We start from the raw sequence: 21,269 nt of genomic DNA, 5'->3' as shown, positions 1-21,269 counted from the left end.
CTCTAGGAGGAGAGAGCACGAGCGAGAGCGTGCACGTAGCTCAGCGGTCGCGGCTCGCGTGCAGCGGGGATGGGAGAGTCGACGGCGCGCGCGCGCGAGCGATCACCTGACGACTAGACTTGGGGGCGTGGCTAACGAGGCCGGCAGGTATCGAGCGCGATCGATGGTACAAAGACCGAGCACGGAATACTGTGCTCGTGCGTGCACGTTACCCGATGCGGACGATGGGAGCAAGTTACGATGGGTCTCAAGCGCTCCCAGACCATAAGCACGATCAGCCTGATCAGCGGACGGCCCCAAGCGCGCAGCGCGTGCACGCGCGAAAGCATGTGTTTACGCGGGCGCCAGCCAGCCAGCCAGCCAGCCAGCCACCAGGCGGACCTGCTCGTTATTAGGTTATTACTTGCTACAAGGTGACTTGCGAGGCGCTGGGTTCCTGGCGAAACATGTGCGAGTGGGATCTGGGGGCCGTGGGGCCGTGGGGAGGGGGCGCAGTGACGGAGGGCCATTGGGAGGCGTCGGTGTGATGCGGGGGCCCGCGGGCGGGGTTCGCGAGAAGGGGCGTGGGCGCGGGAGTGATTAATTGGTAGGGGGTGCCATGTTGGGCCGGAGGCTAGTAGGGCGATGTTGACTTGGTAGGGGTGGGGCGTACGGGGACAGGCGAATACGTGGTGGGCGGTCGAGAGCGGGCTGGGTTGCGCTATTTTTGCGCGGGGAAGGGAGCGAGAGAGGCGGCGCGAGGGCCTGATTCGTCGGCGGGTGAGGGTGGCAGCGGGGGTGAGAATAGACGGCGGGGAGGGCCGGGCGAAGGACGGTTCGCAAGGAGCGGATTGGTGGGGAGGATGCTCGCGGCTGGCGTCCAGCGCGAAGGCCTTCGTTCAGGACTGTTTTTCCGAGGATGAAGGGGGGTGAAACGCGCGCGGGTGGGGGTTCTATGACATGTTGAGGGGGGCAAGCGAGATGTGCGAGGGGCTGAAGGTGTCGAGTGCTGAGCCGCTGGGGCCGCCGCCGTGAGCGCGAGTGGAGGACTCGGAGCGTGACGGCGGCTGTGACAGGGATGGGGTTCTCTCGCTGTGGGTCATCAGAGAGCGGCGTGGGGGGCGTTCGTGTAGCTGCGAGTCGCGCTTGCCATCGCCATCACGGGCCGTTCGCGGTGTCCCGCTCGAAGGGTCGGGCAGAAACGGGAGGAGCGACTGGCCCCCGGATTTGGATATCGAATGGAGTGGCTGCGCCGTATAAAGCGTCCCCGGATCCCATCGCCAGCCTCCTGCATTCCCCGCACACAGCCCCGCCTCCGTGCTCCTCTCAAGGTCGGTCCTGCTCTTGCTGCTGTGGCGCTGCGGGGTGCCCGCGCTTATGTACCCCGCACCGCCGCCCCTCTGTCCTCTCTTTCCCACGCCCGTGCTCACCGTCCCTTCTCCCCCCCCCCCCCAGCTGCTCCCGCCCACCATGGTCTTCCCTCTCATGACCCCCTACGTCACCCCCCACATCCTCCACAAGAACTACGCACAGGCCTCCGACAACGAGATCATGTCAAACCGTCCGTCCTTTCTGTCGCTTTTTTTTTCACCCCCCTCTGCTCACGCCCGCACACAGTCATCGGCCGCGATCTCGAGTACTTCTCCCAGGCAGGCTTCGACATGGACAAGATCACTCTCAAGCGCAACGCACCCGTCGCCCTCCTCTACGAAGACGCCATCCGCAACGAGGGCGCCATCATCTCCTCCTCCGGCGCACTCATCAACTTTTCCGGCAAGAAGACCGGCCGCTCCCCCAAAGACAAGCGCATCGTCTACGAGGACACCAGCAAGGACGACATCTGGTGGGGCAGCGTCAACATCAAGATGGACGAGCGTGAGCCCCCCCCCCTCCCCCTCTTCCTCCTCCGATCACGTGCATCCCCCTCTGACTCCCCATCGCCTCCCCAGACACCTTTGAGATCAACCGCGAGCGCGCGATCGACTACCTCAACACCCGCGACAACGTCTACGTCTTTGACGGCTTCGCAGGCGTAAGTCTCTGCCGTTTGCGAGCCCCGTGTGACGCCCTCCTCCCTCCCTCCACCACCGTGTACTGATCCTGGCCGGCCTAGTGGGACCCAAAGTACCGCATCAAGGTCCGGGTCATCTGCGCCCGCGCCTACCACGCCCTCTTCATGGCAAGTCGCCTCCCCGTCCTCCCTCACCCCCACGTGCTCACCGTGATCATTCCGCCGACAGAACAACATGCTCATCCGCCCGACGGAGGAGGAGCTCGCGAACTTTGGCGAGCCCGACTTCATCATCTACAACGCGGGCCAGTTCCCCGCGAACAGGTTCACAAAGGGCATGAGCTCCACCACCTCCGTCGAGATCAACTTCAAGCGCATGGAGATGGTCATCCTCGGCACCGAGTACGCCGGCGAGATGAAGAAGGGCGTCTTCTCCGTCATGGTACGTCGTCTCCCGTGCCCCGTCTCGCAGCACGTCGCCGACGCGCACATATGCGGCAATAGCACTATCTCCAGCCCGTCAAGTTCAACACGCTCTCCCTCCACTCGTCGGCGAACGTCGGCATGGAGAACAACGACGTGACGCTCTTCTTCGGGCTGTCGGGGACGGGCAAGACCACGCTCTCCGCGGACCCGCGCCGGCTGCTCATCGGCGACGACGAGCACGTCTGGTCCGACACGGGCGTGTTCAACATCGAGGGCGGGTGCTACGCCAAGTGCATCAACCTCTCCGCCGAGAAGGAGCCGGAGATCTTCAACGCGATCCGCTTCGGGAGCATCCTCGAGAACGTCGTCTACAACCCCGTCTCGCGCGTGCCCGACTATGACGACGTCGGCATCACGGAGAACACGCGCTGCGCGTACCCGATCGAGTTCATCCCCAACGCGCAGATCCCGTGCGCCGTCGACCGCCAGCCGAGCAACATCATCATGCTCACCTGCGACGCCTTTGGCGTCCTCCCGCCCGTCAGCAAGCTCACCCCCGAGCAGGCCAGCTACCACTTCCTCGCGGGCTACACCTCGTGAGTCTCGCGTGCGCGTAGGCGTCCCGTCGCATACATTGAACTCTCCTCCTCCTCCTCCTCCTCCAGGAAAACCCCCGGCACGGAAGACGGTGTGCTGGAGCCCATCCCCACCTTCTCCACGTGCTACAGCGCGCCCTTTATCGTCCTCCACGTGCGTGTCCCTCCTCGCCTCTCTCTCTGCTAACGTCCTGACCCCCCCGCCCCGCCTTTTCCAGCCCGGCCGCTACGCCTCGATGCTCGCGGAGCGCATGGCGAAGCACAAGGTCGACTGCTGGCTCATCAACACCGGCTGGACGGGCGGCAAATTCGGCACGGGCAAGCGCTGCCCGCTCAAATACACGCGGCGCATCGTCGACGCGGTGCACTCGGGCGAGCTCGCCGCGGCCGAGTACGAGACCTTCGGGACGTTCAACCTCGCGATCCCGACCGCGCTCGAGGGCGTGCCGCGCGACCTGCTGAACCCCGAGCGCGCGTGGGCGGATCGCGCGGCGTTCGAGCGCGAGGTGCGGAAGCTGGGCGTGATGTTTACCCGGGCGTTCAAGAACTACGAGCAGGACGTGGACGTCAAGGTGAAGCTTGCCGGGCCGCAGCTCAAGCCGCAGTAGTCGCGGGCGGGCGGGTGGGGCCCATGGCGTTTTTTTTTTGATCGTTAGACGGGCGGGCGCGAGGGCGCGAGGGTGTGATTGTACGGGTTGGCAGGCACGCGAGCGAGCGCACACACACACACACACATCTAGGTTCATCGTGGTATTATAGCGGATCATCATGTATAGATAGACTATTGCGAACGAGCGAACGAGCGAACGAACGAACGAGCACGAAGGCTGAAGACGGGGCGTACAAAGTGGCGGAGAGAGAAAACGGAGCGCTTGAGAGTGCGTCGCCAGGGTCGCCGCTTTTTGTTCTTGCGGTGCGTGGTGCGTGGTGCGTGGTGCGTGGTGCGTGGTGCGTGGTGCGTTGTGGGGAGAGGCGGCCCTGGCGATTCGAGATCGGAGATCGGAGATCGGGGACGTTCTCGGCTGTTTATCAGGGTGGCGGCGAGAGCTGGCGGGAGACGAACGGGACGGGGCGAAGTGCCAAGTGCCAAATGCTAAGTACCAAGAAGTGCCCAAGCGCTTATGCGCTTATGCATTCACGGCCCAGCGCCGACGAGCGCGACGAGCGCGACGGGCGCGACGGGCGGCCGAGTCGTGGCTCGCGCGCCGACTCGGATACCCGCTGCCTCCCGCTGCCTCCCGCTGCCTCCTGCTGCCTCCCGCTGCCTCCCGCTGCCTCCCGCTGCCTCCCGCTAGATATCACGCCCGAACTCGATTCGATCTCGCGCTCTTGGTTCGTCGGCCGTGGAGCAGTAGTCCGACCATGCAGTAGGAGCGGTAGGATTAGGAGCAGTAGGAGCGGTAGGAGGTGTAGGAGTTGTAGGAGCGGTAGGAGCGGTAGGAGAGGCAGAGCCGACGCTGTAGACGCGGCGGTGCGCGACGTGGACTGGGCCATGAGTGGTAGTAAGAGCAGGAGTAGTGAGTGAGCGGTAGTAGGAGTGTCCGAGTGTCCGAGTGAATGAGGAATGAGGAATGAGCAGATGAGGCGAGGCGAGGCGAGATGGGACACGGCACGGAATAAATAAGTTATGAGGAGGACGCGCGCTATCCGACAACAAAAACACAACACTGTCGACAAAAAACAGAAACAGAGAAAGAGGAAGAAAAAAAACAGAAAAAGCAGCAAGACGCCCGTCGCCACCGCCGTCATCGTCCGTCATCCTAGTCCACGCCCCACCGCCCCGCACACGCATCACCGCTTCTTCGCGCGCGCCCGTGCGGGCGCCTTGCCCCCCCTCGTCTTCTTCGCAGCCGCTGGCGGCGGCTCGATGATCTCGATGTCCGAGTCCGATAGGCTGACGCTGATCGACGCCTTGCGCTTCGCCGCCCGCGCGCCCGAGCTCGCGGACGACGCTGCCGCCTGTCCTGCCGCCTGCTGCTGCAGCGCCTGTGCGCTGTCCTGCTCCACGAGCTCTGTCACTGTTGCCGTCGACGCGGAGCCGCTCGCGCGCGCGTGCGCGGCGGCTGCTGCGGCTGCGACGGCGGGACTTGGCCGGCGCGAGGACGCGGCGGAGAGGCGGCCGGACCCGCGCGAGCGGACGGAGGACGCGGGCGATGGCTTGCGCGAGGACGTACCGGCGGCGGGGCGGCGGGGCATGTCCTGATGCGCGTGGAGCGCGGGGAGGGCGCCGAGCTCGTCCTGCTCCTCGCTGCGCGCGAGGCCGAGGCCGCCGCCGGCGAGGGCGTCGGCCTGCTGGAGGCTGACGCGGGTCTCGCGCCAGTCGCGCGCGAAGATGCTCTCGGTGGACAGGTTGTCGTGGAACGAGCGGAGGGTCGCGTCGAGCAGCGCGGTGTCGTGCGCCGGCGCGGGGACGATCGCGTCGCCGGTCGCGCGCGCGGCGAAGAGCTCGAGGGAGAGCGAGGCCGTGTTCTTCACCACGGCCGTGCGGTGCTCGTCGCTCTGCTTTTCGTCCTTCGCGTCGCCCGCGAGCGGGTCGCCGAGGTTCTCGACCCACTCCCACGGCCGGTTCTGCACCGCTGCGCCGACGACGACGCGGCCCGCTGCATCTCGCGATGCGTAGGCCAGGTCCGCCACGACTTCGTTGGGGCTGCAATACGGCAAGAGGGAGCGTAGGTTCTGGCGATATTCCTCTGGCATGTCGGGGGGAAGGTCCATCATACTGCGTTGGGGGTAATTGCGAAAGAGGTCGGGGGCCGGACTCTTGGTATCGTATGCAATTTCTGTGATACCCCCGTCAATCGGCATGAAAACACTTCCAAAAAAAACTAACATACCGTCGAGAAGGTAACAGTAAGTGTCTAATAAGAGTGGGAATGCAATCGGGTTCAGATGATCGCCTGCACCATGAGCCTGCCAAAGACCAAATGTCAGCCAGTGCCAAGTCATATCGTAATCTCATCATCACTCACCAGCGCAAGATCAAAAACAACCTCGCACATCTTGCCGCTGAGCTGTCGAGTCTTCGGAGTCCATACTCCTCGAAATGCCAAGTCGAACTGTAAAAGGCGGGCCATCAAAATAGCCGCTTGCGTGGCCTGGGCCGGTGTCATCTCAGATTTGGCGGGCGGTTTGGGAGAGAGGATCGATCCAAGAGCCTCAAATTTGTTCATGAGGGTCTCGAAAAAATCGTTTTGCGTTGGTGCGTCCATCGTAGGAAGTTGAAGCGGATCATCTCTGACCGGTTCGACGACATGCGCGAGAAGACGAAGGCGTTCCCCGACCACGTCCAAGGTTTGCTGAGAAGGCACCGATGTAGTCTTCAATATACCCGCAATCGTGTACAGGCCCATGTTGACGAACTGGGAGCAAGGAAGGTCAGAGTAATCCACAGATGACACCCGTAGCGAATACCTTGCTGACGATGGTAGGACCAACGCCTTTGGCCATGTCTGCCACAAAATCCGCTTCTTCCGTCGTCATATGATGGTGCAAAAACTGAGCAATCAATTTATCGACCTTCGTCTTGCCATGGGTATGTGGAGTGCCCAGAGCCAATCGCTCGCCCATCTGCTTCAAGCCAAATTGCACCTCGATCGCTGTGGCTGCAAGCTTCCAAGGACTGAGGAGTGCGGATGTGTCGAGCCATTCGGACGACCCGATGGCTGCGGTATCTGGGGCGGAAGAGTCAGTCGGTGGTCGTAGAGAACCAGATTAAAAGACGAACTCGTGCGGGCGACGTTTAGTATCAACCGTAAAGCGTCCATGAGCGGCTCGACAAGACTCTCATCCAGCGAATCGTACTGCAACCACCGCTCAAACGCGGCACGGACAGCACTTAAATCTCTGTACACCCCTTGTCGGAACTCTGTGATTTCGCACACAGCGTGTCGGATGGAGGACGACAGTTGTCGCAGCTCCTCGGGTATGTGAGGATCGTTCTCCACGAAAACCAGAACGGGAATATTCGAAACGAGCAGCAGAAGATGCGGCTCCGCGCAGACGTCCTGGCGACGAGTACGAATCCTTTGCGACTGTATGAAGTCTGTCGGGGGTATCTCGTCTCCATTGCTCTCAGTCCGCAGCATCAGTCGAGCAAAAATCTCGTGAGCCGCACGAAGGTAAACTTCGGGCGGTTGAGAGATGGCTTGGGTGCCACCGGGAGGAGGAGGATTGAGCGCGCGCTGCCACATCGGGTACACCAGACCCTGGAGGATCGTTGTCGTCGATAGAGCACCCTGCACAGTAAGGTAGAGCAGCGCCACCATGACACAATCCCAAGCTTCGGCATCAATCGCGATGAGCTCTGCAACCCCAGGCCCGCTGAACCAATTCGAGACATGCTCGTCCAAGCCATTCGGCAGATGCTCGTCGATGTGAAGCAAAAACTCAGCATAGAGCAATGCGCGGGCTCTAGCGCCTGCAGCATCCTGCGGCAACTGGGGCTTGATGCGCAGACTTGCGAACGTGTTATCCCACACTCGCCATGCCCAATCGGGCGCAGTACGATACCGGTACCACAAATTGTTGGCGAGTAACTGGGCTGCCCCAGGCCTTAGGTCATTGGGCAACAAGAGTATCTCTTGTAGATGTGTGGGGACCGTTTCGGGATTGCCGTCCGCGGCGCGGAGAGCCTGTGCGTACGGTCCTATTAGTGACCAAATGAAAGCACACACGAAGTACGTACCTGAGCGTAACTCATCATCTCCGACTCGATAACTTTGCGCGAATTGGGATCCAAGTTCCTGCCATTGTCGATCTCTAGCAACAAAGTCAGAAGCACGCGGGAGTGCATGCCCCTAGCCTTGCAGGCACTATTAGCAGCATACAATGCGTTCGCTATTGTCTTCATGACGTTCATGCTTGCCCATATCGAAAGATACCTTCGGATGGTCTCTATCAACATGCCGAGAAGGTCAACGTTGAACGGTGCCAAGTCCAGCATGGCAAGGCTAAGCTGCAAAGATGATCTCAGCATGTACAGTACAAAATGCAAGTGCGATCTGCGCTTACATCCAAGATAGATCCGTAGCACTTGGCCTGGGCCATGAGTTCGACGGCCATGCAAAACGAGCGCACGGCTTGACTTTGAAGAGGAGTAGAGCCTTGAATTTGGTATTGAAGAGGATCCCGGATGCGCCTGACATTCTCACCAGGATCAACAAAAACAAGCATTTCAAAGACACCTTGCAACTCACTCCGGAAGAGTCTTCAGAAGAAGAGGGAGCAACCACTGTCGGACAGTCCTGACTTGTTCATAACGAGGCGATGATAGGAACGTCGTGAGATCGGAATGCCCTGGGCCCATAGGATGCAACATAGGCTGCGGCTCCACTGACTCGATACAAGGGACAAAAGAAGAAAGCCCAACCTCGTCAACACAAGATAAGAGTGACTGCGGGAAATACCCACCAGAAAAGATATCCGGAATCAAGAGCCGGATCTCGCGCCGGATCTCGCGCTCGTTGAGCTCCTCGGGCGTCTCTCGAGCTCGGACGCCATGCAACGTCACCTTGCGCTGATTAACGATCGAGGACGTCGACTTCTGCAAGGGAATCCACCTCAAGAACTCCCGATGCCGCGAACCGTCCTCCTATCCACATCACTAGTTAGTCAGTCTCAAAAGAAAGATCATCGATCATCACAGCGTGAGATGCAAACGTACTGCAGAATGCAATAACCCAGGCTCGCAGCGCGCGATGAGCCTCTGGAAGTATTTCGCGTAGGAGAAAAGCTCTCGCTTCACGAGTCCCCCGAACAGCAATGCGACCGCCTGCAGATTCTCCGGCGCGCCAGCCACAGTCGAGGAGTCGAGCCAGTCAAACAGCAAATCCTGCAGCAGGTCGTCGGGGCAATTATAATCCCGCCGCGTCGCACGATCACCTGCGCGGTCGCACCAGCGCCGCAGGAGGGTTACAGCAGCATAAGGGCGATGGTCTCCGTATTGCAAGGGCGTCACGCTCCATGTCAGGAGCCTATCGACCTTGAGGGCAAACTGGGCATCCGTGGTCGGGGGGTCGAAAAAAGGGAACGTATCGAGATCGGTGTTCACTGATATGGAGTTGAGGTGCTGTTCAAGGCGCCGTTCATGGTTAGTGATGGACGGAACAGTGAGAATGGTGTGTGCAAGCTACCATGACGTCTGTGACAGCCTCCGAAAGACGCGCAAGCACGCGTGGGGGTAGGTTGCGAAAAAGCATCGCCTCGTTGCGCTTCTTGATATCTGCGTGATTTTCGGCGAGGAGGCGGCGAAGAAATATTTCCGTGTGTTCGAAAAGCGTGTCTGGTGTTTCACACGCATCGCCCGCTAGAATATCGCTCAGCAGAGACGAGTGCGCAATCCACATACGGGGGCTGACGAATGCGTTCGGCATGTTGAAGCAACATCTCTGTCAAGATAACACCGTTAATTTATGTGTCTCTACGAGTGATTGGACGAGATACATACTGCGATGAATGTCATTAGGATCTGGCTCAGGTTTGATAGATGCAGCTTTGCGGATGTCGACATAATCTTGGTTCGCTGTCAGCCCATCTGAATGGTATATAGGTTGAGGAGCTCACCTCTGTAATCTTACCGAGACATGCCTCGATTAAAGGGCGCACTAGAGCCCTGCAGGATACAAGACCTTCCATATACTCGTCGACCAACCGTGCGACGAAACTCGCCTGAGCCAGGTTACAGGTGTTCATCTGTAGTACCAGCCACGACAAGAACGTGCGATTATCGACAAGTCCCTCCGAATAGAAGCTGCGCAGCAGATTCAAGCTAGAAGTTCAAACAAACAAAAAATAAGTGATGTTATCAAAACCCCACGAGTGAAGCCAACGTCACCAATACGTGAATCGCGAGATCCAGCGATCGCGTGTCTCAGAGTCAGCGAGAACACCCTTGAAAGTGGATTTGATGTTGAGGCCAGGACGAGGGGCGCTAGGAAGGAGGATTTCGCCGAGCTGCTTCTTCATGTAGCCCGTCACAACGTTTGCCCAATCGACACTATACTGCGTAGGGTCGTACGTCGGCTTATTTCGAAGGCCTGCCTGCATATTGACAGAAATGAATGATATCATTCATCGAGGATAGACACGCGTTTTCAAAAAGATCAGATCCCAGAGTAGGTGTACGATCACAAGCTTACTGACTGTCTCGTTTGCGCCGAACACGCGCAGAAACCATATCGCGCGGGGGATAGCGACATTGTTAACATGTAGGAGATCGAGCAGGTCTTGACCTTTGGCACCATGCGGAACGCTTTTTCCCAATTTACTGAGCGGTACGTCTGGGTTTGCGAGATCGGCGAACCATGCTTGGCGTTTGGCGTCGTTCAAGGTGACTCGTGGAGGCATGCGAAACGACGACGGCCTGCCAAGGTCAACAAAAGTAAAGACATGCATGAAGATAGTTATGTGTATAGATACAGACGGGATGGCTGGGACTGCCTCAGCGCGCCGGGCGAAGATTTGGTTCATCAGGTCTTCAAGACCCGACATGGCATCCTCATGGAGTCTCTTTGTGACCACTTCCTGCGCGGTGAACGTCTCCGCCTGCTCTACAGTAAATTTATGCGTATATAGTGAGGGGTATAGACGTACGGAAACCGTAGCAGGGAGAATCAATCCATTCTTCACATTTGCCTCCGTCAAGATATCGACTTCCTGCCCAGGGCGTGGGGGAAAGTATCCCGTGTATCCTGATATTTGCGCACATGAGAGAGGTCAGTACTCTGTGCAACCGCGACGAGATTTCCGAGACGCGGACGCACCTAGATCGGCCGTAGAGTGTGCCTCTAGCAGCCATGTCGGAGGGCGCGACTCTGATATCTTCAAAGGCGATTGCTTTTCATTTTTGGAGTCGCGCATAGTATTGCCACCATGAGAACAGATCTAAGGGTATCAAGATGGAATGAGAAGGAAGTGTGGGTAATGCGGACGACGACCTCGACGTCTGCGACTCTCGCCGCTCGAATTACAGGGTCCGGGGGACTTCCCCGGTCCTTTTATGTAATGGGACGCCGCGACGGTCTCCTGCTTGGTCCACCACCCGCCGTGCCTCTTCAAGCTCTCTTCCGCGAAGAGGATGCGCCAGTCTGTCGCCTCGTCGCGTTCGTCGCACGTCCCCGGCCAAGCTCCAAATGCAGCAGCGACCGCCCGCCTCACAGAGAAGAAGAAAGAGTTTGAGGCGGTCTCGGCGTTCGATCGTGCGAGCGCGATGTTTCTCAAGCGCATAGAGGGCTTAGCGGACGACTGCGATATCATGGCGGATGCTGGCATGGGCATGTTCTGCTCTAAATGTTTCAGCATTCCTCCAGTTGACGCCGCTGGTGTGTTGCAGTGCATGGACAGGTTTTGGCACAGTGGCCACAGATGTTTCGCATTCTCAACACCTATCGTATGTCGTTCGTTGCCTTTTGCGTTCGAGTCTGACGCGCACGCGTACTGCGCTTTTCAGTTGCGTCTCGAGATCAGCCAACAGAAGACGGCGAAGAAGAACCTGTCCCGCACTCGAGCGGCGAGCGCCTCGTTCGTGTGCCTATCGATGAGCTCCAGCCCTCGGAACCGCGACATTCGTAGTTTCCATTCACGTCCCTCTTCGTGTATCCTCAAATACGCCACGATATTACCGGAAGGAGAAAAAGAAGAATAGCATATAATGTAGAAGGGGTATGTAAGGCAGCTACGACTTCGCACTCGCCACATTTTTCTTCTGTTCCTTCAACTGTGCTATGCGCTGCAAAGCGCCAGTGGCACGGACATCAGCACTTTCACCTCCAGATCAGATACAGCAGACGTGCGAACCTGTTTCCTCTCTTCCTTCCTCCTCGCCATCTCAGCAGCCCTCTCCTCCTTCGTCATGCCCGCAGTGCTGACGGCTACTGGTGGAACTGGCGACGGCGTACGGTTATCCTGGTCCGGCGGCTTCGGAGACGAGGTCCGCGAAGAGTGATGGTTGGAGGAGAGAGGGTGCGGTGGGGAGAGAGTAGTCGTCCGTGAAGATGCTGGCGCGGTCGGTTTTCGTGCTGGTTGGGTGGACAGTCTCGGATAGGACGGTGGTCCTGCGCTCCTTGTCGCTAGGCTTTCGGAGCCGTCCATCGATCCCCAGGGGTCATCGTTGTCTAGATGTATCCAAATGTCAATCACGTATGCGCAAAAGGTCGGTGTGCGGAATTCACCCTGTGCCTGTTCCGACACGTCCTCGAACCCAAGCCCTATAGCGTTAACCTCCTTGCCGTCCGGTGCGCTCGCGAAGGCGCCTGAAAATGGGCATAAGATCACAGAACCTGATGACTTTCGTGTACACTCACTCCAGTCATCCTCGTCCGCATTGACATCCATAAGGTCGCCATCAGCCCAAGAGCCGCTCGTCTCCTCTATAAGCTCAGCTGGAAGGTCGCCAAGCGTGCTCTTGTGACTAGTCAGGCGCATGCCCTTCGGCTTCGTCGGCGCAGAGGACGCGGACGGCGTTGCGGGCGCTGAAACGACAGTCGTAGGGCGGCTGGAAAGCAGCAATCGCGGAGGGGGTATCGAGGATGCGGGAGTGATAGCACTGTGCATGTCCCCGGGCGCAATCTGGCGTTCAGTGATCGATCAATGGACGGACGAAGGCATAAACTTGAACGGTCATGTACCTTCTTCCCGATGGAGGAGATGGCCCAGCCTGCCAGCGCGCCGGCTGCACCAGCAGCGGAACTGGCGAGCGTAGTCTGGCCGTTCGTCGCAGCCGTGAAGGCACCCAGGGGATTGGGCGTATCGTCCCCTGTAAGCGCCGTTTCGGGCTGTACCATAATACATCCATGATCAGCACAGTTCATCTTAAGACGCGACGCAACACGAACCATGGTCGCAGCGTGCACTTCCAGCTTCTTCATGAACATCTCGACCGCTTTCAACGCCTGATCGCGTACGAGCCTATGTCCGCCGTATCAGCGCGCCCACTCGCAAAGCAATAACCAACGGCTCACTTCTCCTTATCGACCACAGCCCCCGCCACCGTGCCCACGACCCGACTTGCGAGCTCTTCGATATCGAAGCAATCGACGCACGCCATGAAGCCCATGACCCCCGCCACGCGCGCGTGCACAAAGTCGTCCTTGAGCGCCTTCGCGAACGCCATGACGAGCACCTTGCGCTTCGTGTGGTACCCGAGCGTCGGGCCCAGCCGCCCGATGAGGATGCATGTGTTCGTGCGGATGGAGGCTTCTGGGTCGGACTGTAGGCGTGCGAGCTGCCGTAGGAGGTCGTTATTCAAGATCCGGTCGTTGAACTGACGTGCCACGGAGCGCCCGGTGAATACGGAGAACAATAGTATGTTGCATATGCGCATACCTTGCCAGAAAGGAGACCTATGGACTTGACGGTGGCCTCACGGATGACTGGGACGGTATCCATGAATCCCGTTTGCTATGCGAAAAAGTAGCAATTGTCTCAAAACCAAGGGTCCCTCCACGAATACAGCTCAAAATCACTGACTAGATGTGGCCACACTTTGTTCGAGACAGTTTGCTTGTCGAGCTTGTCCGCAAACTCGGGCAGGATGTCGAGCAGCGCCATGCGTGTGCCGCGGTCGGGGCTCGCGAAAAGTTTTATGACGGGTTCAATTATGATCTTCGTGTACTCCTCGGGCGAGACGTTTTTTCCGAGCTGGACGGCGAGCGGGAGGATCGTAGACCCCGAGGAGGCCATCGCGGGGTTCGAGACCGTTTCGAGGAGGAACGGCAGGACGAGGTTTGTGGCAAATGTCACAGGGAGCGTCGGCGCAACCTCCTTGATCGTCCTGCGTCGCTACACACATGGATATTCACTCGAAAGATCAGTCTGAGCAAAAAGCCGTACCGGAGGAGTATGACCCGCTCGCCCTCGGACATAAGACCAAAGCTCTCGAACCCTTGGCAGATCTTGAGCAGCCGGTTGTCTTTGAAGAATCCGCCTTCGCCGAGGCTCTCAGCCATTCCCACATCTAGGAACAGCTTCGCGGTCATTCGAGGTTTGGGGTTCGGGTTTAGGAGCTTCTTGAAAGATGGGAATACGGTAGGTGGGATGGCTCCACGAGAAGAGGGTTGGGGGGGTGGATGTGGGGGCTCCATTGTTGACGGTGGAAGAGCAGTTGGGTTAAAAAGGGAGTGGATCAGGAGGGCAAGCGCATACGAGTCTGCAGCAGCGGTTGGATGTCTAGAAAGAATAATTGAGAGGTTAATGCGATGTTGTTGCTGTTATTGTTGTATTTACTGTTTTAGACCAGACCACCCGCTTTTCTGCACCTCTGGAGACGCTATCGAGTCAGCGTAGGGGCGCAAGCCGCCGAAAGTCTAGCATATGATAAGGACGCAATACATTTCGAGAACGATAACTACGTACATAGAGTACTGCAGCCTCGTCGCTTGGGCTGCTCAGTACCTCGAACCCTCCGAGTTTCCACTCGCCAGTCGACGTCAAAAATATGGAATTGACACGCAAGTTCCCATGCGTTGAATTACAAGATTCGTTGACAAACGCCAAAGCCGTCTGCAAGAGCAGGCGGTAAAAGCAAGAACCTACCAGACAACAGATTGGTTGAGACAGACCGTGATCCTATGAAGACCCCACAATAACCAATCTTGCTTGTCTTGGACATTCTTCGTAGATAGATTCTGCAGCTCAGACTGCAGGGGTCGAACGCGTTCGGTCATAATATATACTGTGGTGTCGGTCTCTACTGCATCCATGAATTTGAGGACGTCGGGATGGCGGGTGACACGTAACTTCCTCAGCGCATTTTTCGCCAAAGGAAGTAGACCCTTCAGAGTGGTATCAAACTCGAAGACTGATACAGGCGCGCCGTCATCCTGTTCAGAGAAACCCATATCAGCCTCTACCGCCTAGCGGCACAAGTTATGACCGAACCCTTCTTGTAGCGTCGTAAAGTGCCCAGATCCCGTCGTTCCAAACTCTCTGGCCAAGTGAAAACGGGAGGTTCAAGCCTGATTTCTGCACTAGAGATGAGACAGCCGCAGATCCAAGAGTACGAAGGTAGTCCATCGCCAGAAAAGCACGGGAACGTCCTGGCTACTTCCGCCGTTGCGAACCGCGACTGCGCGTCGCTGTCGAAGAAAGTGTTGAGGAACGAAGACGTGTCTCCGCGCCCGTTAAGCGCCCGTTACAGCTGGATGACGTCACGTGGTTTACAGACTCACTTTGGCCTCGAATGTTTTCTTGTTCTCCCCTCGACGCTTATTCCGTCGCCTCCGTTGTGCTGTCGACGCTGCCCCACTCGAGAACGTTCTGCGCGTCTCTCTCGCTCTCTCGCTTCAAACGGAGGCCGTCATTCATAGCCAGTCTTCCGACAGCTGGCCTCAGACCTCGTCAATCCATCCCTTCCATCACGACAGCCTTCTGCGCCGCACCACACTAACTCTCACTTTACGAATCCTTCGACGCAAGTAATGGCACTCAATGGCACGAATCTAACAGCATCAACATCCCAGCTGCCCCAACCATCCTCCGACTTCATCGACGGGTTCATCCCCTACACAAACGGCTTCGATGAGCCACCAATCGAGATTCTCGAACAAGAACTTCCTGTCGTGCTCGATGGACAAGTACCCCTTGGTGAGGTGGTCTCTAGAGTGGCTCAAGCATGTTACGCGGAATTGAGCGAGATGGCTGAAACGTGAGTCTTTACCTTGCATTCCGTATTCTGTGATGTTGGCACAACCAGCCATGCATGTGGGGAGCATGGCATATTGAATAGGTGAGGCTGACATCTATGTCGCTAGCCTCCCAAGCATGTCAGACAGCGCTCGCAAACGCAAGCTCGCAGACTTCGTAGTGGCTTGGAAGAAACAGATCGTCAAGCTCTACGCAGTAGCAAAATGGTCTCGAGACGCCAATGTTGTTCAGAAATGCATGGTACGTTCCCCTTGTCATCTGTTGCCAAGGCTCAACCCATCACATTCTGTTTCAGAACATTACGGCATTCCTCATGAATCAAAATCGACAATTTGAAGATGTAATCGAGGGCTTGAAATACGCAAAATCCAGTCTGGACCCTGCCAGGTTTGAGACGTGTCTCATTCGCCATGCAGCGTATTTTATGACCCCGTATTTGCTAGGCTGCGAAATCATGACCTTCTTACGTCTTTGGACGTACTTACGACGGGATCGTATCGGCGGCTACCTACTGGAATCAAGGTTTCTACACCTCCTTCAGTGACAATGGCTAGCAAATTGACATAGCAGAGTAGAAGGCCATAGTGCCACCTACCCCTCTGACTGACGAGCAGGTCGCGAAAACGTTATCAGACATCGAGTCGCTCATCCGATACCGTCTGCGAATGCGGGAAATCATACCCATCGAGATGTCCAAATATCGAATACGTCTGTATGATTTCACGGCACATCGCAGCTTGTTCTAAAGACGTGTCCTTGATCAGATGATGGCCGAGTCTTTTTTCGAGTGCCAAAGTTCTTTGAGATGTCGTTATGCCTCCGCGGAGGCAACGAGGACGATGGCTGGTTTTTCGTCCATGTCGAATTTCTTTTCAATGTAGGCGGTGACCCAACAGGGATGCAAGGTAAGCTGGATCCGTTCAACCTTTTCTGCGTCATCTCGATCATATCTTACTTCGCAGAGTTTCCTCAAAAGCCCACTGGAGTTCTCAAACGCCATATCACTGACGAAGCAGACGCTCGCCTAGCGTACTACCTTCCCCTCCCTGCTGATCTGCCACCACCTCCTCCCGGCGTCAACCTTCCGCCAGTACCCCATCTTCCCGAAGGGACAGTCGACGCACCTCTCGTCCGAGTATTCAATTTTCTCCGTGAGTACTGCAAGAGTCCCATGACTGGCCGAGTGAAGCATCAGCCATCGCTAACCCTGAGCAGAGATGATGTCCATGTCGTATCAATTGGAGATCCTATGGTACCAGGTAAGCGCTTTGTAGATAGTTGCAAACGTAGATAGGAGCCAATCGTAGACTCTAGGCAGAGCGCATGCGCTCCCTCGGCTGGGCTGACTTCCTCACAGTCGAAATGAGTCGAGATCGCAAGACGCTCACAGTCAGCTACTGGATGTAAGTCCGCTACACAAGCTCCTTTATACACTCACGTAACGTAAGTTATCCTCTTTTTGGTTCTCGATAGTCGCAAGCCCCCGCCTATGATGCGCACCAAGGTCCCATTGTTAGGCGGGACTGTCAGCATCGCGCTGATGTCCACCCCTGGCCCACGACGCTCGCCAACGGCCCGCGTACTTGCCGAGCTGCAAGAAAAATCGAAGATGTCTAGTTCAAGCAAACGACCGTCAGATCCCGTCGAGGGCATGCAGTGGCACGTTAAATGGCAACCAGAACCAGGCGCGTTGGGGGTCAAGATATTACCTGATGACGGGCTCTTGGCCGACGGCGAAGTAGCGGTTGTAAGTTTCAGACCTTTTCATTGCGCTCTCACGAAAACCCATCAGTATGTGTCCGATTGCAGGATGCCAGCGATCTGGATTTCGAGCGACTGCTGAGGCAGGTCATCGAGAAGCACACACGGGCAATTTTCAGAGTGCTGTACATGCGACTCCAACGGGGCCCCGTCTTCTCTGTACCAAATGCAGTCACCGTTTCTGAAATCGGTAAGGTGTTGTCTTGTATCCGTTTTTTCGCCATGGCTGAGTCATAGCTGCTACGTGATCAGATGGCCATATCGCTTTGAACGTGCATCTCTGTGCGGACGAACACATTGTTGTGACCATCGACCCGCGCACTGGGCGACTCAACGCGCGCGACATCGGTGATATCAGTGCGACGGGGCGTGGTCCACGGTTCGCTGCCTTCTCTAAAAATCTTAACGAAGATTCGAGCATACTGCTTGAAGCACTCATGCGGCTTCGCATCCTCGTACGTCTAGTGATAGTATTATCTGCATGCATAAGGTCTCATCGTGTGTAGACAATCATCTCGCTTGCGGAGCAAAAGGCTACCTATCTTGGTCTGCAGACTCACCGAAACAAGAACTTCCCCAACGAGGGTACGTCCGGATCTTGTCTCACAATTGTCGCTGGTAGCGTCTGAAATAGTACATCCCAGAGTTGGTGAAACTAGGCCCTTCAGCCCGTGGCTATCTATTCATCAAACTGACCCCCTTCCCCAATCACCATCTGGTGCTCGTCGTCATGGACGACGACTTCCGGTACGCGCTGATCAGTGTCAAGGCTGTCTTGAAAGGCATGTACCAGAAACTCGTCATGGAGGACATCGGGTGGTTGAACGTAGAGCGGATATGTGCGCATGGGCGAGAGGTTGACATTGCTGAGAACGAGGTCAGTTTGGGGAAGCGGAAGAGGGACGCGGGAATGGACAGCAAGGCATCCACGAAGTAAATATAACAACATCTCTAACTCCCGCATCCATGGTATTGAAAACACGCATCTCCAGGTTCAAGTTGGAAACACAGGTCCTTCGAGAGCTCTATGCCTACTGTTGGTAAGTCTTTATGTTGCTCATTCGATTTAATCTTCACTGACATACTGACTACAGCGCGCGGGTTGCACACACTAAGGTCGAACAGCAATTCAAAGCGCGAGGGATACCTTACAATCATATCTACCCATCTTCCCCCGCACTGACTCCTTCCCTGCCTGCTTCCCTGGCACACCTACATTCAGCACTTTCACACAAGATCCCCGCCCTATGCGTCAAGTCCTCCGACATCCTCTCAGGATCACCTGCCTTTGAAGCTGCTATGCCCAATATCCGCGTCATACCACTGAGCTGGTGGTCCGTTTCCGCGTCCGCCGGGGTCGACACGAGCATGAGCCTGGACGCAGGTATGACGGGGCTGGATGGGGCTGAACGCCCGCCACAGGTCGTCACCTGTGTGAAGCTGAAGTACGTGCAGCAGCCAGTCGGGCGCCGCGCGCGGCTGGGTAAAGGCGTGATCAGGCCATCGAAACGGATCGTGTACGACGCGAATGAGGCGGTAGTGTGTTTCTTGTCCGAGAAAGTGGAGGGCTGTGTGGATGAGTTTTTGGAGGAGTGGGCGAGCGTGTCGAAGATCGTCGTGATTGCGCGAGAAGGTGTGTCTTTCTTTCGACCGTTTTCTAATGTAGCTGTTGACATCCACATGTTATCTCATTCCTTTTCCACGCCTCTAGTGGCTGAGATGGCGAAAGAGAAACGGTGGGAGGATGTCCGGATACTGTCCTTTGATCTTCAAACCATCGAGTTCGCTTACGCATCTGTAAGCCCTTGACATGCGAATATCTTCGATCCAAGGGCTTATTCTTTTCTTTCAGGACTACACGGTCTCGATCACCTGCACAGATCAGCTCAGCGCGACCGGCGGAAGCTATAATCTCCACTTCTCGCGCCAACTCCCTCCCTCCCCAATCAACGCTTCCGGCCCTTCTATCGCCTCCGGCGGCGCCCTCAACAGCCATTCATATACTTCAACATCTAACTCGTTTGACGACCTGTTCGATGCGCAGTCGCCTTCGAGTGGTCGTGCATTCAACCCGCACTCGGACGCTGTATCGTTCCTACGGCACATCTTGCGGCAAGGAAAGCTGTCGGCAACGCTACCGACGCTCGTAGCGCTCCTGCGAGATACGGTACCCGTCGTGGAAGTCATTGAAGAAATCCGTGCGTGGGCAGAACAGAGAAATAGTCGTGTTGAAAGCGCGGCGGGTGCAGGAGCGCCTCATGGCGGAAACGAGGTCGACGTGGACGCGTTTCCGAAGGCCGCGGGGTGGTGGCGCGTGCAGTTTTCAGTCACCCCTAGTGCCGCATCAGCTCCGGCTTCGGGTGTGATGAGGCAGCGGTATGGGCTTGATATGCGGCTGATGAAAGGCGAGCGTGTGGCAATGCTCGATGCTGCACGCTCGCTGTTCCTTCCTTTCTCGTCTGCCGCTTCTTCGACAACCGCGCCCGCCAGCTCCTCGTCGCGGCCAGGCGCACTCGGCGCGCTCGTGCTACAGCCCATTCCGGGCTTCCAGCAAATAGTGGAGCACGCGCTGCGGGACATGAAGGGCGCGCGGATCGCGGTCGTGGATGTCGCGGTCGTGTGTGCGGTGAAGGATTTGCGGGCGGTGGGGCGACGGGTTTGGGAGGCCGTATGCAGGGAGCTGGGAACAGGTGCAAGTGCAAGTGCAGGTGCAAGTGCAGGTACAGCGGCTGGTGCAGTTGGGGGCATAGGAATGAGCCCGGGAAAAGCGAAGGCTAAGGGGACAGTCAGAGCTGGTGCCATTCCAATGCCCATACCGGTGGGGAGTCAGGTTGGGTGAGGAGAAGGTTCGAGAGAGGTTCGAGCAGGGGTGCGCGTATCTTCTTGGGCTCACACGTGCATATATTATCTACTTTTCCTTTTGTTTTCTGGGCCTTCTATCTCACGACGGAAACTGACTTGTCCATCTTGAGTCGACTACCTCTATGCAGTGCGCGCGAGAGCACTGCGGTTGTCCTAGGCTGCGTCCACAATGTACAGAAACGCACGCCTGGTCCAACTTTGCTCAGCTACCTTGTGCCAAATTCATCAGATAATGTATTTCAATAGCTCGATTGAAGCTTGCACAAGGAAGGTCATGATTGATATAACAGAGATAATAGCCAGAGTCTGTATATGATGATAAAAAAATCGCAAAACAGGTCTCGTAGCCCCTTTTCGAAAACAACTTCATGGGATAGCCCCCCCTGGATGACTGTTAAATACCACATGGTCGTTCGCGGCGCCACGTAGCCCGGTGTCTCCCGACCTCCTCGCCCACTATCGTGCCTCCGATAAAATATTTCTACTGTCCCCGAACAGATCCATGTCGTCTTGATCTTATGGGCTTGCGGAATCATCTCTTGCTCTCGCTCTAAATCAACCTGCTCTTCAGAATCTTCACATGCATTGCAGCGCGTTCCAATAGCTCAGAATTGAAATACTCGTTTATCTGGGTTTTGTACGAAGTGTCTGAACGGCGATCGTTTGAAGGGACCTCTCGACTCTGTGACCACCATGCCAGCGGCTCAGCATAATTCGTGGTATTTGATCCCTGCGAGAGCATCTCTTCGCGTATTACTAGCTTGTTTATCCATGACATGCTCTGAAGCAATCGCATCCTCACGACACAAGTCACGCTTCAGTTATTGTGGTCTATCCGAGTATGCCTCCCTGGTACGTCTCTAGTCCGTCGTCTTAAGACGGCCATACTGTCGGTGGCAACGCAGTAGATCGCTTCCAGAGTTCAGATATCAAAACTCGTAACCGTTTGTCCCTTTCTGAGGCTGGAATAATTCTTAGTTGTCAGCACTGCGATG

At 56.8% G+C, this 21,269-nt stretch overlaps 5 protein-coding genes across 5 annotated transcripts; 3 read left to right on the top strand and 2 right to left on the bottom strand.

The window, feature by feature from the left end:
• Positions 1-1,221: 1,221 nt before the first annotated feature.
• Positions 1,222-4,279, top strand: HETIRDRAFT_440295 (uncharacterized protein). Its single transcript, XM_009548799.1, has 9 exons — positions 1,222-1,310; positions 1,435-1,540; positions 1,597-1,854; positions 1,929-2,011; positions 2,093-2,158; positions 2,220-2,432; positions 2,495-3,012; positions 3,082-3,166; positions 3,231-4,279. The coding sequence occupies exons 2-9, from the start codon at positions 1,450-1,452 to the stop codon at positions 3,618-3,620; spliced, it is 1,704 nt and encodes a 567-aa protein (XP_009547094.1). The 5' UTR covers positions 1,222-1,310; positions 1,435-1,449; the 3' UTR covers positions 3,621-4,279.
• Positions 4,280-5,304: 1,025 nt separating this feature from the next.
• Positions 5,305-10,869, bottom strand: HETIRDRAFT_234976 (uncharacterized protein; the record flags this gene model as incomplete). The annotated part of the gene is made up of 17 exons (XM_009548798.1): positions 5,305-5,922; positions 5,982-6,371; positions 6,424-6,674; positions 6,737-7,643; positions 7,697-7,966; positions 8,023-8,095; positions 8,208-8,343; positions 8,422-8,602; positions 8,675-9,079; positions 9,144-9,398; positions 9,458-9,523; positions 9,574-9,778; positions 9,845-10,050; positions 10,153-10,372; positions 10,433-10,554; positions 10,603-10,700; positions 10,773-10,869. Coding segments are annotated over 17 exons (4,500 nt in total), but the record flags the coding sequence as incomplete, so codon positions are not given.
• A 217-nt stretch (positions 10,870-11,086) lies between these two features.
• On the top strand, positions 11,087-11,284 carry HETIRDRAFT_28762 (uncharacterized protein; the record flags this gene model as incomplete). The annotated part of the gene is made up of 1 exon (XM_009548594.1): positions 11,087-11,284. A coding segment is annotated over one exon (198 nt), but the record flags the coding sequence as incomplete, so codon positions are not given.
• A 1,138-nt stretch (positions 11,285-12,422) lies between these two features.
• HETIRDRAFT_319485 (uncharacterized protein) lies at positions 12,423-15,021 on the bottom strand (the record flags this gene model as incomplete). The annotated part of the gene is made up of 9 exons (XM_009548797.1): positions 12,423-12,915; positions 12,969-13,270; positions 13,333-13,407; positions 13,477-13,780; positions 13,840-14,175; positions 14,233-14,312; positions 14,362-14,508; positions 14,568-14,828; positions 14,887-15,021. The coding sequence occupies 9 exons, from the start codon at positions 15,019-15,021 to the stop codon at positions 12,423-12,425; spliced, it is 2,133 nt and encodes a 710-aa protein (XP_009547092.1).
• A 404-nt stretch (positions 15,022-15,425) lies between these two features.
• HETIRDRAFT_475929 (uncharacterized protein) lies at positions 15,426-20,251 on the top strand (the record flags this gene model as incomplete). The annotated part of the gene is made up of 20 exons (XM_009548796.1): positions 15,426-15,652; positions 15,759-15,891; positions 15,947-16,038; positions 16,095-16,173; positions 16,227-16,359; positions 16,416-16,556; positions 16,614-16,802; positions 16,867-16,910; positions 16,966-17,054; positions 17,125-17,398; positions 17,461-17,602; positions 17,665-17,867; positions 17,919-17,997; positions 18,057-18,345; positions 18,405-18,452; positions 18,507-18,768; positions 18,835-19,045; positions 19,124-19,209; positions 19,265-19,639; positions 19,685-20,251. The coding sequence occupies 20 exons, from the start codon at positions 15,426-15,428 to the stop codon at positions 20,249-20,251; spliced, it is 3,663 nt and encodes a 1,220-aa protein (XP_009547091.1).
• Positions 20,252-21,269: the final 1,018 nt, after the last annotated feature.

This window comes from Heterobasidion irregulare (genome assembly GCF_000320585.1).
Source record: "Heterobasidion irregulare TC 32-1 unplaced genomic scaffold scaffold_06, whole genome shotgun sequence".
Taxonomy (NCBI): domain Eukaryota; kingdom Fungi; phylum Basidiomycota; class Agaricomycetes; order Russulales; family Bondarzewiaceae; genus Heterobasidion; species Heterobasidion irregulare.
The sequence above is the reverse complement of the archived record's forward strand: the minus strand, read 5'-3'. Positions and strand labels throughout refer to the sequence as shown.